This window comes from Bombina bombina, chromosome 5, assembly GCF_027579735.1.
Source record: "Bombina bombina isolate aBomBom1 chromosome 5, aBomBom1.pri, whole genome shotgun sequence".
Lineage (NCBI taxonomy): Eukaryota > Metazoa > Chordata > Amphibia > Anura > Bombinatoridae > Bombina > Bombina bombina.
The window spans coordinates 163,106,341-163,125,029 of NC_069503.1; the positions used below are offsets into that span (position 1 = coordinate 163,106,341).

General features: G+C 39.4%; 1 protein-coding gene across 2 annotated transcripts in view; it reads right to left on the bottom strand.

Annotated features, from left to right (window-relative positions):
* The window catches only part of VILL (villin like), a 154,181-nt gene that overhangs the window by 56,606 nt on the left and 78,886 nt on the right, over positions 1 to 18,689 (bottom strand). For both annotated transcript variants that reach the window (XM_053713771.1, XM_053713770.1), the window contains 7 exons: positions 17,623 to 17,731; positions 15,949 to 16,059; positions 15,494 to 15,693; positions 13,822 to 13,900; positions 12,647 to 12,745; positions 7,985 to 8,138; positions 5,072 to 5,172 (listed from right to left, as the gene is read on the bottom strand). In XM_053713771.1, the coding sequence (XP_053569746.1) occupies positions 5,072 to 5,172; positions 7,985 to 8,138; positions 12,647 to 12,745; positions 13,822 to 13,900; positions 15,494 to 15,693; positions 15,949 to 16,059; positions 17,623 to 17,731 (853 nt within the window). The remainder of the gene's footprint in view (positions 1 to 5,071; positions 5,173 to 7,984; positions 8,139 to 12,646; positions 12,746 to 13,821; positions 13,901 to 15,493; positions 15,694 to 15,948; positions 16,060 to 17,622; positions 17,732 to 18,689) is intronic.

Below are 18,689 nucleotides of genomic sequence, written 5' to 3' on the forward strand. Positions count from 1 at the left end.
GGTTAATATTTTTGTTGGAAACAACTTTCGGAAGAAAACCAGGCTTAGTACGCAAAACCACCTTATCTGCATGGAACACCAGATAGGGCGGAGAACACTGCAGAGCAGATAACTCTGAAACTCTTCTAGCAGAAGAAATTGCAACCAAAAACAAAACTTTCCAAGATAATAACTTAATATCTACGGAATGTAAGGGTTCAAACGGAACCCCTTGAAGAACTGAAAGAACTAGATTTAGACTCCAGGGAGGAGTCAAAGGTCTGTAAACATGCTTGATCCTAACCAGAGCCTGAACAAATGCTTGAACATCTGGCACAGCTGCCAGTCTTTTGTGAAGTAAAACAGATAAAGCAGAGATCTGTCCCTTCAGAGAACTTGCAGATAATCCTTTCTCCAAACCTTCTTGTAGAAAGGATAGAATCTTAGGAATTTTTATCTTGTTCCATGGGAATCCTTTAGATTCACACCAACAGATATATTTCTTCCATATTTTATGGTAAATTTTTCTAGTTACAGGCTTTCTAGCCTGAATCAGAGTATCTATTACAGAATCTGAAAACCCACGCTTTGATAAAATCAAGCGTTCAATCTCCAAGCCGTCAGTTGGAGGGAAACCAGATTCGGATGTTCGAATGGACCCTGAACAAGAAGGTCCTGTCTCAAAGGTAGCTTCCATGGTGGAGCCGATGACATATTCACCAGGTCTGCATACCAAGTCCTGCGTGGCCACGCAGGAGCTATCAAGATCACCGAGGCCCTCTCCTGATTGATCCTGGCTACCAGCCTGGGGATGAGAGGAAACTGTGGGAATACATAAGCTAGGTTGAAGGTCCAAGGTGCTACTAGTGCATCTACTAGGGTCGCCTTGGGATCCCTGGATCTGGACCCGTAGCCAGGAACCTTGAAGTTCTGACGAGACGCCATCAGATCCATGTCTGGAATGCCCCATAATTGAGTTATTTGGGCAAAGATTTCCGGATGGAGTTCCCACTCCCCCGGATGGAATGTCTGACGACTCAGAAAATCCGCTTCCCAATTTTCCACTCCTGGGATGTGGATCGCAGACAAGTGGCAGGAGTGATCCTCCGCCCATTGAATTATCTTGGTCACTTCTTTCATCGCCAGGGAAGTCCTTGTTCCCCCCTGATGATTGATATATGCAACGGTCGTCATGTTGTATGACTGAAACCTTATGAATTTGGCCTTTGCTAGTTGAGGCTAAGCTCTGAGAGCATTGAATATCGCTCTCAGTTCCAGAATGTTTTTCGGGAGAAGAGACTCTTCCCGAGACCATAGACCCTGAGCTTTCAGGGATTCCCAGACCGTGCCCCAGCCCACTAGGCTGGCGTCGGTCGTGACAATGACCCACTCTGGTCTGCGGAAGCTCATTCCCTGTGACAGATTGTCCAGGGTCAGCCACCAACGGAGTGAATCTCTGGTCTTCTGATCTACTTGAATCGTCGGAGACAAGTCTGTATAATCCCCATTCCACTGTCTGAGCATGCACAGTTGTAATGGTCTTAGATGAATTCGTGCAAAAGGAACTATGTCCATTGTTGCAACCATCAATCCTATTACTTCCATGCACTGCGCTATGGAAGGACTAGGAACAGAATGAAGTACTTGACAAGAGCTTAGAAGTTTTGATTTTCTGACCTCTGTCAGAAAAATCCTCATTTCTAAGGAATCTATTATTGTTCCCAAGAAGGGAACTCTTGTTGACGGGGACAGAGAACTTTTTTCTTTGTTCACCTTCCATCCGTGAGATCTGAGAAAGGCTAGGACGATGTCCGTATGAGCCTTTGCTTTTGACAGGGACGACGCTTGAATCAGGATGTCGTCCAAGTAAGGTACTACTGCGATGCCCCTTGGTCTTAGAACCGCTATAAGGGACCCTAGTACCTTTGTGAAAATCCTTGGAGCAGTGGCTAATCCAAATGGAAGTGCCACAAACTGGTAATGCTTGTCCAGAAAAGCGAACCTTAGGAACTGATGATGTTCCTTGTGGATAGGAATATGTAGGTACACATCCTTTAAATCCACGGTAGTCATAAATTGATTTTCCTGGATAGTAGGTAGGATCATTCGAATAGTTTCCATTTTGAACGTTGGTACCCTGAGAAATTTGTTTAGGATCTTTAGATCCAAAATTGGTCTGAATGTTCCCTCTTTTTTGGGAACTATGAACAGATTGGAATAAAATCCCATTCCTTGTTCTCTTATTGGAACTGGATGTATCACTCACATCTTTAACAGGTCTTCTACACAATGTAAGAATGCCTGTCTCTTTATTTGGTTTGAAGATAATTGAGACCTGTGGAACCTTCCCCTTGGGGGTAGTTCCTTGAATTCCAGGAGATAACCTTGAGAAACTATTTCTAGCGCCCAAGGATCCTGAACATCTCTTGCCCAAGCCTGAGCAAAGAGAGAAAGTCTGCCCCCCACTAGATCCGGTCCCGGATCGGGGGCTATCCCTTCATGCTGTTTTGGTAGCAGTGGTAGGCTTCTTGGCCTGCTTACCCTTGTTCCAGCCTTGCATTGGTTTCCAGGCTGGTTTGGGTTGTGAAGTATTACCCTCTTGCTTAGAGGATACAGAATTAGAGACTGGTCCGTTTCTGCGAAAGGGACGAAAATTAGGCTTATTATTAGCCTTAAAAGACCTATCCTGTGGGAGGGCGTGGCCCTTTCCCCCAGTGATGTCTGAAATAATCTCTTTCAAATCAGGTCCAAATAATGTTTTACCTTTGAAATTTTGTCTTGGAAGACACATCCGCTGACCAAGACTTTAGCCAAAGCACTCTGCGCGCCACGACAGCAAACCCTGAATTTTTCGCCGCTAATCTAGCTAATTGCAAAGCGGCATCTAAAACAAAAGAGTTAGCCAATTTAAGTGCTTGAACTCTGTCCATAACCTCCTCATACGAAGATTCTTTTCTTTCGAACCAGAAACACGCTGCCGTAGTGACAGGAACAATGCATGAAATTGGTTGTAGAAGGTAACCTTGCTGTACAAAAATCTTTTTGAGCAAACCCTCTAATTTCTTATCCATAGGATCTTTGAAAGCACAACTATCTTCGATAGTAATAGTAGTGCGTTTGTTTAGAGTAGAAACCGCCCCCTCGACCTTGGGGACTGTCTGCCATAAGTCCTTTCTGGGGTCGACTATAGGAAATAATTTCTTAAATATAGGGGGGGGGACAAAAGGTATGCCGGGCCTTCCCACTCTTTATTTACTATGTCCGCCACCAGCTTGGGTATAGGAAAAGCGTCGGGGGGCACCGGAACCTCTAGGAACTTGTCCATCTTACATAATTTCTCTGGAATGACCAAATTGTCACAATCATCCAGAGTAGATAACACCTCCTTAAGCAGTGCGCGGAGATGTTCTAATTTAAATTTAAATGTCACAACATCAGGTTCAGCTTGATGAGAAATTTTTCCTGAATCTGAAATTTCTCCATCAGACAAAACCTCCCTCATGGCCCCTTGAGATTGGTGTGAGGGTATGTCAGAACAGTTATCATCAGCGTCCTCTTGCTCTTCAGTGTTTAAAACAGAGCAATCGCGCTTTCTCTGATAAGTAGGCATTTTGGATAAAAGATTTGCTATGGAGTTATCCATTACAGCCGTTAATTGTTGCATGGTAATAAGTATTGGCGCACTAGATGTACTAGGGGCCTCCTGTGTGGGCATAACTGGTGTAGACACAGTAGGGGATGATGTAGTATCATGTTTACTCCCCTCATTTGAGGAATCATCTTGGGCAATATCATTATCTGTTGCATTACTGTCCTTACTTTGTTTGGACACTATGGCACAATTATCACATAAATTTAAATGGGGAGACACATTGGCTTTCATACATATAGAACATAGCTTATCTGATGGTACAGACATGTTAAACAGGCTTAAACTTGTCAACAAAGCACAAAAAACGTTTTAAAATAAAACCGTTACTGTCACTTTAAATTTCAAACTGAAAACACTTTATTACTGAATATGTGAAAAAGTATGAAGGAATTGTTCAAAATTCACCAAAATTTCACCACAGTGTCTTAAAGCATTAAAAGTATTGCACACCAAATTTCAGAGCTTTAACCCTTAAATTAACGGAACCGGAGCCGTTTTTACATTTAACCCCTATACAGTCCCAGAATGAGGCTCTGTCTATAACTAGAAAGGCCCCCATCTGAAAAAGGTGTCCAACACAGTGCCTGCCGTTTTTCTAAACGTTCCCCAAGATTATAATACCAATAATTAGTTAGAATCTGCATAATATGCCTAGTAAAGCAATTGTTTTAGCCCAGAAAAATGTCTACCAGTTTTTAAGCCCTTTTTGAAGCCCTTTATTCTTTTATGTTTAACTAAGAAAATGGCTTACCGGTCCCCATGAGGGGAAATGACAGCCTTCCAGCATTACATGGTCTTGTTAGAAATATGGCTAGTCATAAATTAAGCAGAAAAGACTGCTAACTGTTTCCCCCAACTGAAGTTACTTCATCTCAACAGTCCTGTGTGGAAACAGCAATCGATTTTAGTTACTGTCTGCTAAAATCATCTTCCTCTTACAAACAGAAATCTTCATCCTTTTCTGTTTCAGAGTAAATAGTACATACCAGCACTATTTTAAAATAACAAACACTTGATAGAAGAATAAAACTACATTTAAACACCAAAAAACTCTTAACCATCTCCGTGGAGATGTTGCCTGTGCAACGGCAAAGAGAATGACTGGGGTGGGCGGAGCCTAGGAGGGATCATGTGACCAGCTTTGCTGGGACTCTTTGCCATTTCCTGTTGGGGAAGAGAATATCCCACAAGTAAGGATGACGCCGTGGACTGGACACACCAATGTTGGAGAAATAAATTATAGTGCTCTCAGCAGAACAAAAAGATTAAAATGAACTTGATTTCTTGAAAAGTTATATATAAAACTTTATATATTACTATTCTGTTTTTGGGAGCAGATTAGTATATGTGCATTTCTTGAAAAGTTAGACAACATCTTTATTTTCTAATATCTGAATTCTTTAGGCTTCAGTGCAATTTATAACTAAGGCGTTCGCTCACCTCAACCTTCCCGGACGCATCGTCTACCATTCTCTGCTCTGCAGCGAGTTCTGGTCTGGCATATAGCTGGTTGATGTCAAACTTCACGTTATCCACTTTAGCTACAAAAGGGAAAAAAAATCTATAGATTACACATGAGCTGATACAAAAATGCAGTGGATATGTTTTTGTTCTGTTAAAATTATAACTAATGTAGTTTCTAAGACAAAAAAAAATAATTCAAATGTGAATGGGGTAATAATTGTTCTGTATAAAGTGTTGAAGGGTTTTATAATATATATGAAGTTAGTGTGTTCCGTAAAACTATGATATTATTATCCAAAATAATATTTATCTCAGTTGTGAAGGTAAATACTGATAAAACAAGAGGGTTGCACCTTAGTTTTTAATTGCTCTGTGTCTTGAGGGCTTATTAAAGTATTAGGGTCTTCAGTTGTGGGCTCCATGTCTGTCATTACACTTCACAAATAATTTGTTATCAATATATATATATATATATATATATATATATATATATATATATATATATATATGTTATGTTTATACATCCTTTACTAAGGAGAAACACTGGTCAGGTGTTTTAGTTCTTGGCTAAATTCATTTTACATTGTTGTGGCTGTAAATGTGTTGTTTTCATACACAGCAAACTGACATTTTATACAATTGCTACCATTTACTTTAACATTATATTTTTAAGTTAGACTCACAGGCTTGTAGTTGCCATAATCTTCCCTTATACAAAGCAATGACACTAGGAAACATGAAATCAATGTGGGTAATGAAGTTGCTGGCAGAGGCTGAAACTTATTTAAAGGGACATAGAATGTATAGGTTGCATATAGCATTGAGCAGTAGAAGAAGAGATGTAAACTGTAGCTCTGATTAGTTCAGATAGAGAAGGGCAGTAGTGTTTCTGGCTGTATGTACTTTCCAGTGACAGCAAAAAACTAAAACATGGATATGAGGGCAGCAATAGGGGATAAATCATTTTAAAAAAAACATCATTTTTATAACATTGTATTATCTTATACTGACCCCTAACTAACAGACCTACTTTTATCCAATACACACACATTATATATATATATATATATATATATAATTATTATCGGTTATTTGTAGAGCGCCAACAGATTCCGCAGCGCTATAAACAAAGGGGAGTACAACAAAACAATTATAGGGATCAAATGGGTAGAGGGCCCTGCCAAGAGTTGCACTGTTATAGTCGGCTCTTAAGAAGGTGATCTACAAACAGCTGGACTCTTAGGCTTACATGCTAAGGGGGTTCAGGGGATAGCAATGGAGGAGAGGAACTGGTATAAAGAAAGGTTAGCATAGGTTGTATGCATCCCTGAACAGTAGAGTCTTTAGAAAGCACTTGAAGCTTTTAAAACTAGAAGAGAGTCTTGTGGAGCGAGGCAGAGAGTTCCACAAGATGGGAGCCAGTCTGGAGAAGTCCTGTAAACGTGAGTGTGATGAGGTGACAAGAGAGGAGGAGAGTAGGAGGTCATGAGCAGAGCGAAGGGGACGGGAGGGAGAGTATCTGGAGACAAGGTCTGAGATATAGGGGGGAGCAGTGCAGTTGAGGGCTTTGTATGTCAGAATGAGAATTTTGTGTTTGATCCTAGAGGTGAGTGGAAGCCAGTGAAGGGATTGGCAGAGAGGTGCAGCAGATGAAGAGCGACGTGTAAGGAAGATGAGTCTGGCAGAGGCATTCATTATGGATTGTAAAGGAGCTAGGCGGCAGGTGGGGAGACCAGAGAGGACAGAGTTGCAGTAATCGAGGCAGGAAAGAATGAGAGAGTGGATTACAATCTTAGTTTTGTCTTGTGTAAGGAAGTGTCTAATTTTATAGATGTTTTTAAGGTGGAAGCCGCAGGCTTTAGCCAATGACTGAATGTGAGGAGTGAAAGAAAGATCTGAGTCAAATGTGACCCCGAGACATCGGGCATGCGGGGTAGGGGTAATGATGGAGTTGTCAACAGTTATAGAGAGATTGGGGGTGGAAAGTTTAGAAGAAGGGGGGGAAATAAGGAGCTCGGTTTTGGAGAGATTTAGCTTGAGGTAGTGAGAGGACATCCAGTTAGAGATGTGAGAGAGACAGTTAGTGACATGGGTTAGCAAGGAAGGAGAAAGGTCTGGTGCAGAGAAGTAGATTTGGGTGTCGTCGGCATACAAATGATATTGTAAACCGTGGGACTTTATTAGTGATGATGTGTAGATTGAGAAGAGAAGGGGACTGAGGACAGAGCCTTGCGGTACACCGACAGAAAGTGGTGACGGGGCAGAGGAGGCGAGAGAAGGCTACACTAAAGGTACGGTTTGACAGGTAGGAAAAGAGCCACGAGAGGGCTGTGTCACAGATGCCGAAGGATTGGAGGGTTCTGAGCAAAAGAGGGTGGTCAACAGTGTCAAAGGCTGCGGACAGATCAAGGAGGATAAGCAGAGAGAAGTGGCCTTTTGATTTTGCTGTAAGTAGGTCGTTGGTAACCTTAACAATTGCTTTCTCTGTGGAGTGATGGGGACAAAATCCAGATTGCAATGGGTCAAGGAGGGAGTTTATTTTTTATATATATATATATATATATATATATATATATATATATATATATATATATATATATATATATATATATATATATATATATATATATATATATATATATATATATATATACACACATATACATACACACACACACACACACACACACATACATACATACATACACACACACACAAACTGCCTTTTGTTTGGACCCTAAAATTGTGTAATTTTTGGGTAGCCCCAAAGATTGATATCACTTTGTCAAGCCCCGACATAAACGTAATCATTTCCACAATTAAACAATTTAATCCATTAAATAATTGTCAGAGATTTCTGTATAAGTTAACCAAAAAATATTTATTTACCAATTTTTCCAACACTGTATGATTTCCCAAGCCCTTGCGTTTCCTCAAAATCTTTCCAGTTCTGAAACAGTTGTTTGAACATGGCAGATTCAGCGCCATCGTTCATTACTTCTACGTTTGTGGTTGCTGGGTATCCTTTAGCTTGTATAAAACCCTAGAGAAAGAGTGAAGAGAGAAATAGAACAAATTGATAAACTCTTACCTACCATATCTGCTTGTACAGTATTTTTTTTTAATTATTTGTAGCAAATAAAATTTACAATAAACTTATGTAATAAAGCTAAATAGCTCCGACCAGTGCTGTTTTGTCTTAGGCCAACTAGGCCTGTGCTAAGGCAGACGGATTTAAGGCAATTATGAAGTTTTTTTCTATGGCAAGATGCCACCTCACATATAGGGAATCCTGAATAATACCTAACTTTATAACCATCAGCAAAATCTGTTTTACAACCATCTAGAAAAAAAAAATTACATAATATGTGCAAGTTTGCTCCCTTACTTGTAACAAAGTACACAACAATCTATTATTTCTAAAGAGGAATATAGTAACAGCGTTTCCATTGACTAGTAAGAAATTGCAGTAGATGATTAAGAAATTGAGCATTTTTTTCTTCTTAAAAGGGAAATTAAAAACTAAATAGATTTTATAAGCATGGCATTTAGATTATCCACCCTCCCTCTAGTTATGAGCGGCCATGTTGAAATCTAGCTTTCTCTGCATTCCAGTGCTGATGAGTTTGCACAGTGCAGCAACTCTCCTTCAGATACCTGTAATGTAACTTAGGTTCCAAAATGGCGGCACCCATATTTAGAGGGAGACTTAAAGGGACACTGAACCCAATTTATTTTCTATCATGAATCAGATAGAGCATGCAATTTTAAGCAACTTTCTAATTTACTCCTATTATCAAATTATTTTCATTTTCTTGGTATCTTTCTTGTGTTGTTCTTGCTGATTGGTGGGTAAATTCACCTACCAATAAACAAGTGCTTTCCATGGTCCTGAACCAAAAAATAGCTTAGATGCCTTCTTTTTCAAATAAATAAAGCAAGAGAATGAAGAAAAATTGATAATAGGAGTAAATTAGAAAGTTGTTTAAAATTGTATGCTCTATCTGAATTACAAAAGAAAAAAATTGGGTTCAGTGTCCCTTTAATGTCTCTCTAACACTGAGTGGACTAGGAACTTTTTCCCTCTGGACCAATAACTTTTCTTCCCTAACTAGTAAAGTAAAATGATATACTGTATAGTTTACTTCTTAGCAGAAAAAAAGTTGTCAATCAAGAGAGAAAGTTATTGCTTTTATTTACCTTTAAAGCCTAATGTAAAAAAGTCAGTAGCATTTATTATTTATATCTATGGCCTAGATTACAAGTGGAGATGTATTGATAGCGCAGGGTGTGCTACATGCCCTGCATTAAGAATAGTGTAAATTTGGTATTAGAAGTTAAAAAGTAAAATAGCACTACCACAAAAGTTTAGCAAGACAGACAGTTTTTTAGCGCACCCTGTTAAATATGTTTTTTTTTGTAATTAAAAATGTTTTAACAGTGATTTAAAGGTGTTGGGCTGGGAAGGACTCAAGTGTGTGTGTGTGTGTGTGTGTGTGTATGTGTGTGTGTATGTGTGTATGTGTGTGTGTATGTGTATATATATATATATATATATATATATATATATATATATATATATATATATATATATTATATACACATATACATACATATACACACACACACACATATATATATACACAGGCTATATACGCATTAAAAGGGATGTGGTATAGGATAAGGTGTTAAACTGGGAAGGGCTCAAATCTGTATGTTTACAGTATATACACACACATACATACATATACAGTAAACACTCAGTTAACCGGAACTCAAGCAACCACAAAAGAAAAAAAAGAAAAAAAACAAAAAACAAAGATACTGTACATTAAAATGAACACTAACTTTGCTCCGCAGCTTCCTTTCTCTATAGTGGGCTCTCGAAGGTGAAAGCGCGCCCGTTTCATGCTACCAGACCCTACATAACTGCTATTGAAAGTTGTGAGCACAAGGCAGTCTGAGAATTAGACCTCACGCTGCCACTGGGTGCCCTTGACTGAACGGAGGCGACATTAATATGAATAATTTGCTTTTATTTACTGTATTTAAATATTAATATCAAATAGCCATGAAGGGAGCTGAATATTTAATAAACAAACTGTAATGAGGTTAAACGGAAAGGAGATCTCATCTATAGGTTCAGCATAATCCGCCTATATATCTACACCTAACAATTGGTTCATATAACTATAACATATAAACATTATAAACAGTAGGCATGCATGATGTGAGATTGAACATCAACAACTATTGGTTTATTAACTGTGTCTCATAAACTTGTAACCAGCTAAATAGAGTAAACATAATAGATCCCAATTATGATCAGGACTTTATGGTGGCAGAAGTAGTATTAAGTATATACAAATGCTGTCTGCCGAGTGCCCGCTTGCGATTCAACCCACACCAAGCCTCCAGAGCAAAAAAGCTGGGGTTGGGAATTACAGGCGCTCTTATACGATGGGGTAAGTCCTTCATCTAATTGATTATGCATATTTTATTCAGCTCTGAGTATAGGGGGTTCTCCATCTTGGCAAGGTGTTCATCTGTAGACTTTAGAGTTCTAGGTAGACTGACTAAGGCTCTCGCTTTGAGATATGGCGCAGCAAATTTTGTCTCCGGCACTTCTGGCCTTTTGATGTGCATGTAAGAGCTAGGAGCCGCCAACAGAGTGGGAGATCCGGCTGAATCTTTATTCTGAGAGTGTAAGTAGTCTGCCACTTGGTCCAGCAGGCCAGCCGCACCCTCTTGGACAGGCAAAGAAACAATATGGCCCTCAGTTTCATATGAATCTAGTAGGTCTCTGTCTGCATGGCTCAACAAGAGTAATGGAGCGATTGCCATCTTTGGTTCTGGATTCAGTTCTACTTGTCTCATTTGTTGTGTTGAAGGTACAGCGGTGACATTTTCTCTTTCAGACGGGAATCGTATATAAGTTACTAGCTGATGGAATCTATTGGTCATGAGGTCATCGAGACTCGTCAGGAGGGCTTTCATTGCAGCGAGATCTTCCTCCATAATACTCAGAGGGCCTTCAGTTTACAACTGTAAGTACCCTGCAGTAGAGGAGATTTCTGTTTTTCTCATCAGTGTTGATATAAGTTAGTAGCAGCAGCAGGTTCCCATCTGTCCAGACTGCCGTGTGGAGTATTAGGAGCTCAATTGTAGGCTGCCATCTGAGTTTACAATGAGCTAGCCCAGGTAGGGTTGCCACCTTTTGCCCAGAAGATTCCTGGACACTTTTTAAATGGGGGTGGAGAGGGTGTGTCTCAGGGCGTGGCTTGGGGTGTGGCTTCTCGTGGCCTCAAATTCAATATGAAATAAAATTTTATATTTATATATTTATTTATATTCCATTACATGAGAACACAATGACTTAAAGCACAATGTGATCCTTTGGTACATAAAAAGCTTGTCTTGCACATCTGTGCAGAGAGTATATGTAAATACACGGTCAGGTAACTGGTTTGTACTTTGTACGTACCTCTGTGCTGATACCTAATGGGACCGCCACCGGCTGCTGTTTGTCTGATGGTGATTGCACTAATAAATCTGCGCACATGGTTATGCTCATCAGAGTTGTGCAGCCACAGGACGTGACAAATCCCCTCCACAAGCCTGTTTAGCATTAGCCCACCTTTTAGGGTGCCCACTGCCCAGGCACCATTCTGCGCCGTCACTTTGTTGCCAAGGTGGGCAAGCCTCCTGCAATCACTGAGCATGCTGCTTCTAGTTTCTATGGAGAAGCCAAAATATGACGTCCCTCGCAGGTGGCTTCTGGTTGGTTGAATTCAACAGACGTGGGCGGGTTGAAAACATTGTAGTAATGTGTGTAATGTGACAGCTGTAGCAGTTCAGTAGATGTTACCGCAGTCTCCCCAATTCCAATACCGAGTCTCGACCCTCTTCCCCCCCTCCCACACACTCTAGGCTCTGTCTCTCCTCCTGGGCTAAGAGCTTCCCTGGCCAGCTAATTTTATTTTAAAATCTGTGCTCACTGCTGCTTGCTGCACCAGGTGAGCTCTTAGCCCGGGGCGTTTAAGGGTAGATCCGGGACACAAGACATACAGCGCCAGACCAGGACTGTTCAAGTGATACCAGGGTGGGTGGCAACCCTATTACCAGGTGCTAAAAGTAGGTAAATTCGACTGCAAACAAGGCAGCAGTAGATGTGACAAATTAATTTTGTAGTTGTAGAGTTGGATGGTCAAATTCACTAAAGATAATCTGCTGATTGTTAAGAATGATCTGGGAGCTTCATTCTTTGCGACTATTCATGGCCGCTGCTAGCCACGCCCCTCCCCTAGATGTGCCTATTTTTAATAGTAACTCTCAAGCAACCAGAAACTACACTTATCCGGAATGTACCAATCCCCATGGGTGCCGTTTAACTGGGAGTCTAACATTTTGCTCTGAATTTGTAACTATGGACTGTACTCTAGCGATGTTAGCGCACCACAGAGCTACCATTTTTACGCCACACTTGTTATCTAGGCCTATATTATTTAGCACAGAGTGCACTGGTTTGTGGGTTCTGTGTGGAATATTTACCACAGCTCTGCTGAAAGCTGCCTTCTTCTCTGTGGGGCTGGAGTTTTTCCCTCTCCAGACAAAGATCTTCACCCCTCCTTGATCTAGAATGTGGCAGTCCTGAAAAACAGAGAAGAAAAAAAAAAAAAAAAATGTACAGAGATACATTTCAATGAAGCCACTAGAGGGAGCCAGACACTAAAACATGCAGAAATGTTAGTTTTGCTAATTTTACTACACAAAATAAAACCATGATATGTGTCACTGGGATCTCTTACTAAGCAAAGGGTTAAACACATACTGGAACTTAAAGGGACATGAAACCACAAATCGTTCTATCATGATTCAGATAGAATATACAATTTTAAATAGCTTTTCAATTTACTTCTATTATCAAATGTGCTTCATTCTCTTGTTGTCCACGTTGAAGGAGAAATGCACTACTGGGAGCTAGCTAGACACATAAGGTGAGACAATGACAAGAAGCATATATGTGCAGCCACCAATCAGTAGCTAGCTCCCAGTAGTGCTTTGCTGCTCCTGAGCCTACCTAGGTATGTTTTTCAACAGTGCATACCAAGAGAACAAAGCAAATTAGATAATAAAAGTAAATTGGAAATTTGATTAAAATTGCACACTCATAATTTTGAAACTTTAATTTGTCCCTTTAAGTCCTGCTCTGGAGAATAAGATTAGCTCTGGGACAAAACAGATAATGAACGGCGAAAATGTAATACCCCAGGTTAAAAGAGCGCAACATTTTGCTTTAGATTTGTTTCTAAACTATTTATTAACAAATTGCCTTAGAATATCCATTTATTCCAGTGTTTTAGAATAATCCATTGAGCTAACAGCATTCTACAATAATTTTGAAACCTTCTCTGTCCCTGATAATTCGGGAACATCTTCCTACACTCAGCCTAAGTAAATGCACAAATACTTAGAAGTCATTTTTTAGACTTTTCACAGCCCTACACAGAAGCAAACACAGAGGACATCATAAAAAGATACATTATACTAAATACTGTCTGCCCTGTATGTTTGCAGCTTGTTAATAGTCTCCTATCAAGTTCAGTTCATAGCGCTAATCATAGAGCCAATCCTTTTGTTGAGATCAGTGACTGGACAGTAATATTTTGACATAGTTAAGAGCTCTGTTTATTCTTGTCACAAGATTATATCGGGATACCACTTACCTCATGCTGAAGCAGGTCCTGGGTCAGTGGTTTTGTAGCTATTTCTTGAACAACCAAATCTCCAGACTTTTCAAAAACACTTTAATTAAACAAAACATAAAAGTTAGCTGTGCTTTAAAGGGACAGTCTACCCCAAAATGTTTATTGTTTAAAAAAATAGATAACACCTTTACTACCCATTCATTCATTGCACTACCTCATTATTATATTAAAGTACATTATAACCCCTAAATTCCACCTCTTATCTCAGTGCATTTTATCAGCTTTTCGCAGCCAGACAGTGCTGTTTCTCGTGTGCCAAATAAATAACATTCTACTACTCCCATGGAGTAATGCAGGAACCAGGACTAATTAGTTTAAATGCAAGTATGCAAAAAGCACTGAGATAAGGGGGCTGTCAGTAGAGGCTTAGATACAAGGTAAAAGGTACATTAATATAACAGTGTTGGTTGTGGAAAAACTGGGAATTAGTAATAAAGGGATTATCTATTTTTTTAAAACAAATAATAATTTTGGAGTAGACTGTCCCTTTATTAGGTAAAACACAATATTGTCCCCTATCATACATACAGGCTAGCAGGGTCTATGACTGGGACAATAAATTTCACCTCCCTGGGGTCTGGTGGTGTGCATGGCTTCTTTGTATGCCCCAGGATGCCCTGACAGAGTATATCGGAATACAACTAAAATTGTCATTGTGAGTATGAAGTTCCTCATCTAAATGGCTGTATTTGGCTTAATTCAGGGGGCGCATAGAGAGCCCAATCACCCTCCTGCTAGACCACATGCTTGATCTGTAATTGGGCTCATGAAGGGTCCTCCCTAGACACGGAGGCGCATTAAAAGGTCGCCAAGGAGAAAAAAGTTAATTTAATTGTTGTTAACATTGCTCTGTATGTGATGAAAAAGGTGCTAAACGCGGATCTATAGGATTAAACTCTGCTTTATATGTAGCTCACATAAGGAATTCATTGCCAAATTGATTGACTTTGTGTTAGAAACTGGTCTGCAGGTAGCTGGCAAGAAGGGGTTAATCACTGCTCTATATATGGATAACAGATGGGGTTAATCACTGCTCTCTTTGTATGTATGTATGTATTGGTACATGTAAAGCGCGGCTAATCACCAGTAAGGGTCTCAAGGCACTGCTCATTTTATCGACCTCGGAAGGATGAAAGGCTGAGTGGACCTCGCCGGAGATCGAACCTGCAACCCTTGGGATGCTACAGAGCTCAGTGCCTTAGCATGCTGAGCTATCTGTCCGGCACTCTTTCTGACAGTAAGATAAAAACAAGTAGTATTTACAAGGCAAATATATATAATAGGTGAGGGGTAGAGGAGACCTTAAAAGTTCACCATGATGGGCTTAACGTATAGGCAAGCAATAGTAAAATACTCTATAATAGATTGGAGAACTTTCCTATTGCAGCTGTGTATGTCCCTTTACTTATGAACTTTCACTCTAAAAATGCTGAATAAATAGATGAACTATGTAGTGTGTTTCTCTTTGGCAATTGAGGAGTTAAGTTATACTATTTTTTTAAATCTGCAGAGAAAGGAAGCCATGATTTAATGCACAAGAAAGTACAATAAATTATTCAAACAGCCGCCTAGTTACAATAACACAGACAGACTCCAGGTTGCACATTCCTTGCAGGAGCTGTGGACTTACTGGTAAAGCCTGACATTGGCCTTCTGCTGTTCATCTGCCTTTTCATCGGGAACCGCTGCTTTCAGCTCTCCAGTTCTGGTTCCAAGCACAGCGCTCATTATTTGCATTAGATCAGAGGAATCCTGCTCATTGTCTATGATGCCGATCTGCGCTCTCCCCCCTCTCTCATCGTCTCGGATGCTCTGAGCTAAGGTACAGGCCTGATGAGAGACGCACGGTTATTTTATAGGCGCTTATAAAAATACATGGATGATACTATTTTTTTTTTTTGTCAGTTGCCCTTTTTTGCAACTTTGACTTTGGTCCTCAATAAAGTTATGAATGAATAAACTTAGATGTTAAGTAATTACACTTTAGACTTTTGTTTGGTTCAGCACCCTGGGAAGCGCTTGCCGATTGGTGGATACATTGCTAATCATTAGCAATGCAGTGCTATAACATAAAAAATAACTGACCCTTATCCTTTCAGACTTGTTGCTTTCAGGCCCGTTCCATTGGATGATCACTTTCCCAAGATCGAGAAGGAAGACATCTCCTTTATTGAAGCTTTTCCAGGATAACTCCACCTGCAACACAGATTATTATTATTATATAGTCTGATACTTCTGTGACCTCAGTGCTGGTGACATTTAATATGAACATTTAACAGGGATCAGTCTGTCTTTTGTTTTATTGTACAGGGAGGCCCATTCTATTTGTAAAGAATTCTATTTGTAAAGAAGATAGAGACTTACAGTGGTATCTGTCTTTTTGCCTTTTAAAGATAAAATACCAACAAGCAGTTTTCAGTTTTGACCAGGGATCAAGTCCTACAACAACTCACCAAGACTTTTCACCCCTTTACAATTAATATTGTTTTATACACACACACACACACACTGTATTTATATGTATATAATCTATACACTTTGTTTAATCAAAGCAAATTAAAACCAATGAAGGGTTGAATGGTTGCCTTTGGGCCTCAGACTCCCCCTCTGTCACAGAATCTCTTCCACTTAAGTTGCAATAGTCCTGTTAAATGCTGAGGGGAGCTAAATAACCCCAGAGCAAGCCACACAGAAATGTAAGGACCTATCTGTAACAGACTTGCATTTAGTGTATTGTGTTACTGCACTTTACTAGAGGATCTCACTATCCCTCTAACCAGACTGTGCTCCAGCTCCTCTGACCAGCAGCAGCAGTGTTAACTGAAGTGTTTCTGATCTCTGTCCTGGGGGAACTTACAGTAGTTCTTCCTACAAAAATAGTACAGGAACTCCGTTCCCAAGCGTTCCTGCTGGACTTGACCCCTGGTTTTGACCAATGTTTTGTAAGACCAATTTAGTTTGATCCTTAAAGGGTCAGTAAAGTCATAATTAGACATTCATGATTTAGACAAAGCATACAATTTTAAACACATTTCCATTTTACATTGATTATTTAATTTGCTTCCTTCTCTTGTTATCCTTTGCTGAAAGGTTTGTCTAGGAAAGATCAGAAGCAGCAAAGAACTGGCTCACACTTGTGTTCAGTTAGAAATCAGTAGTGCATTGCTGCTCCTTCAACAAATGATACCATGAGAATGAAGCAAAATTTGATAATAGAAGTAAACTTGAAAGTTGTTTAAAATTGCATCTTCTACCTAAATCATGAAATAATTTTTTGGGTTTTCATGTCCCTTTAATAAGTCACTTGTCATTCTGAGATCTCTTTTAAAGGAACCAAAAGTCTGTGCCCACCCCCCATCAATCCTGTGTTTAATAGGGATATGAAACTCATATCATTGTCAGTAAGGTTTTGTAGTCATGTTTCTAATAGCAAACAGTGTATTAGAGAGGAGCCCAGCGGTTAGTTTTCAAATTTAAGTTAATTAAGCCTAATTTCCCTGTTTTTTTTGTGATAGAGTAGAAACCTAAAAGTAAGATTTTGTCATTAATGTAAATGTTTTTTTTTAACTAATCAGATTCAGGCATCAATTATAAAATGTGTTACTTGGCCCTCTAAATAAATCTGATGTGGCCCCTGAAGGCCCCCCTGCTATAATGAAAACTCTTGAGAACGCTATTTGTGTTATGGATTTACAGAGAAAGTATTGCTGCTGAATAATATAATAATATAAAGACTCGCTGCTAAAGATCCATACTCACCTCTGTAGCAGTTACATGTTTCTTCCCTTTCACGTGCAGCAGCCGACGGATATTGTACATGTTTGTCTCCACGTGTTTAAATCCTGAGCCCACCCCTCCCTTCTTGTAGCTAAGGGATGAAAAGTATAGGTATGGGTTATACCAATGCAGCAAGGCAATGCACTCTTCTGCTACATTACTGCCATTATCAATGTATAGATAGATATACACATTAGACAGACAGATACACACATAGACATTAGACAGATAGATACACACATTAGACAGATAGATACACACATAGACAGATAGATACACACATAGACAGATAGATACACACATAGACAGATAGATACACACATAGACAGATAGATACACACATAGACAGATAGATACACACATAGACAGATAGATACACACATAGACAGATAGATACACACATAGACAGATAGATACACACATAGACAGATAGATACACACATAGACAGATAGATACACACATAGACAGATAGATACACACATAGACAGATAGATACACACATAGACAGATAGATACACACATAGACAGATAGATACACACATAGACAGATAGATACACACATAGACAGATAGATACACACATAGACAGATAGATACACACATAGACAGATAGATACACACATAGACAGATAGATACACACATAGACAGATAGATACACACATAGACAGCTAGATACACACATAGACAGCTAGATACACACATAGACAGATAGATACACACATAGACAGACAGATGGATGATGCAGCGTTTATTGTAGTGAGAAGTAGGGAAGGGTGAATGTGCAGACCATGTAATTTATTTGGTAGAAAGAATAGTCCTGTGGAAATTTGTTTTGGACCATCGAATGTTGATAAGAATGAAAATCCATTAAAATTCATTAATCGAATGTTACTTTTTTTTTTCAAATGTTCATAATGAAATTGAATATCCACATTCGAAATTTCGAATGTAACATTCGATTTAACAAATACTATTCAGAAGTTCACTAGTTTATGTGGTAGGGAATTTAGAAAATTGATAAATAGCAGCTATAAATATATAACTTTGA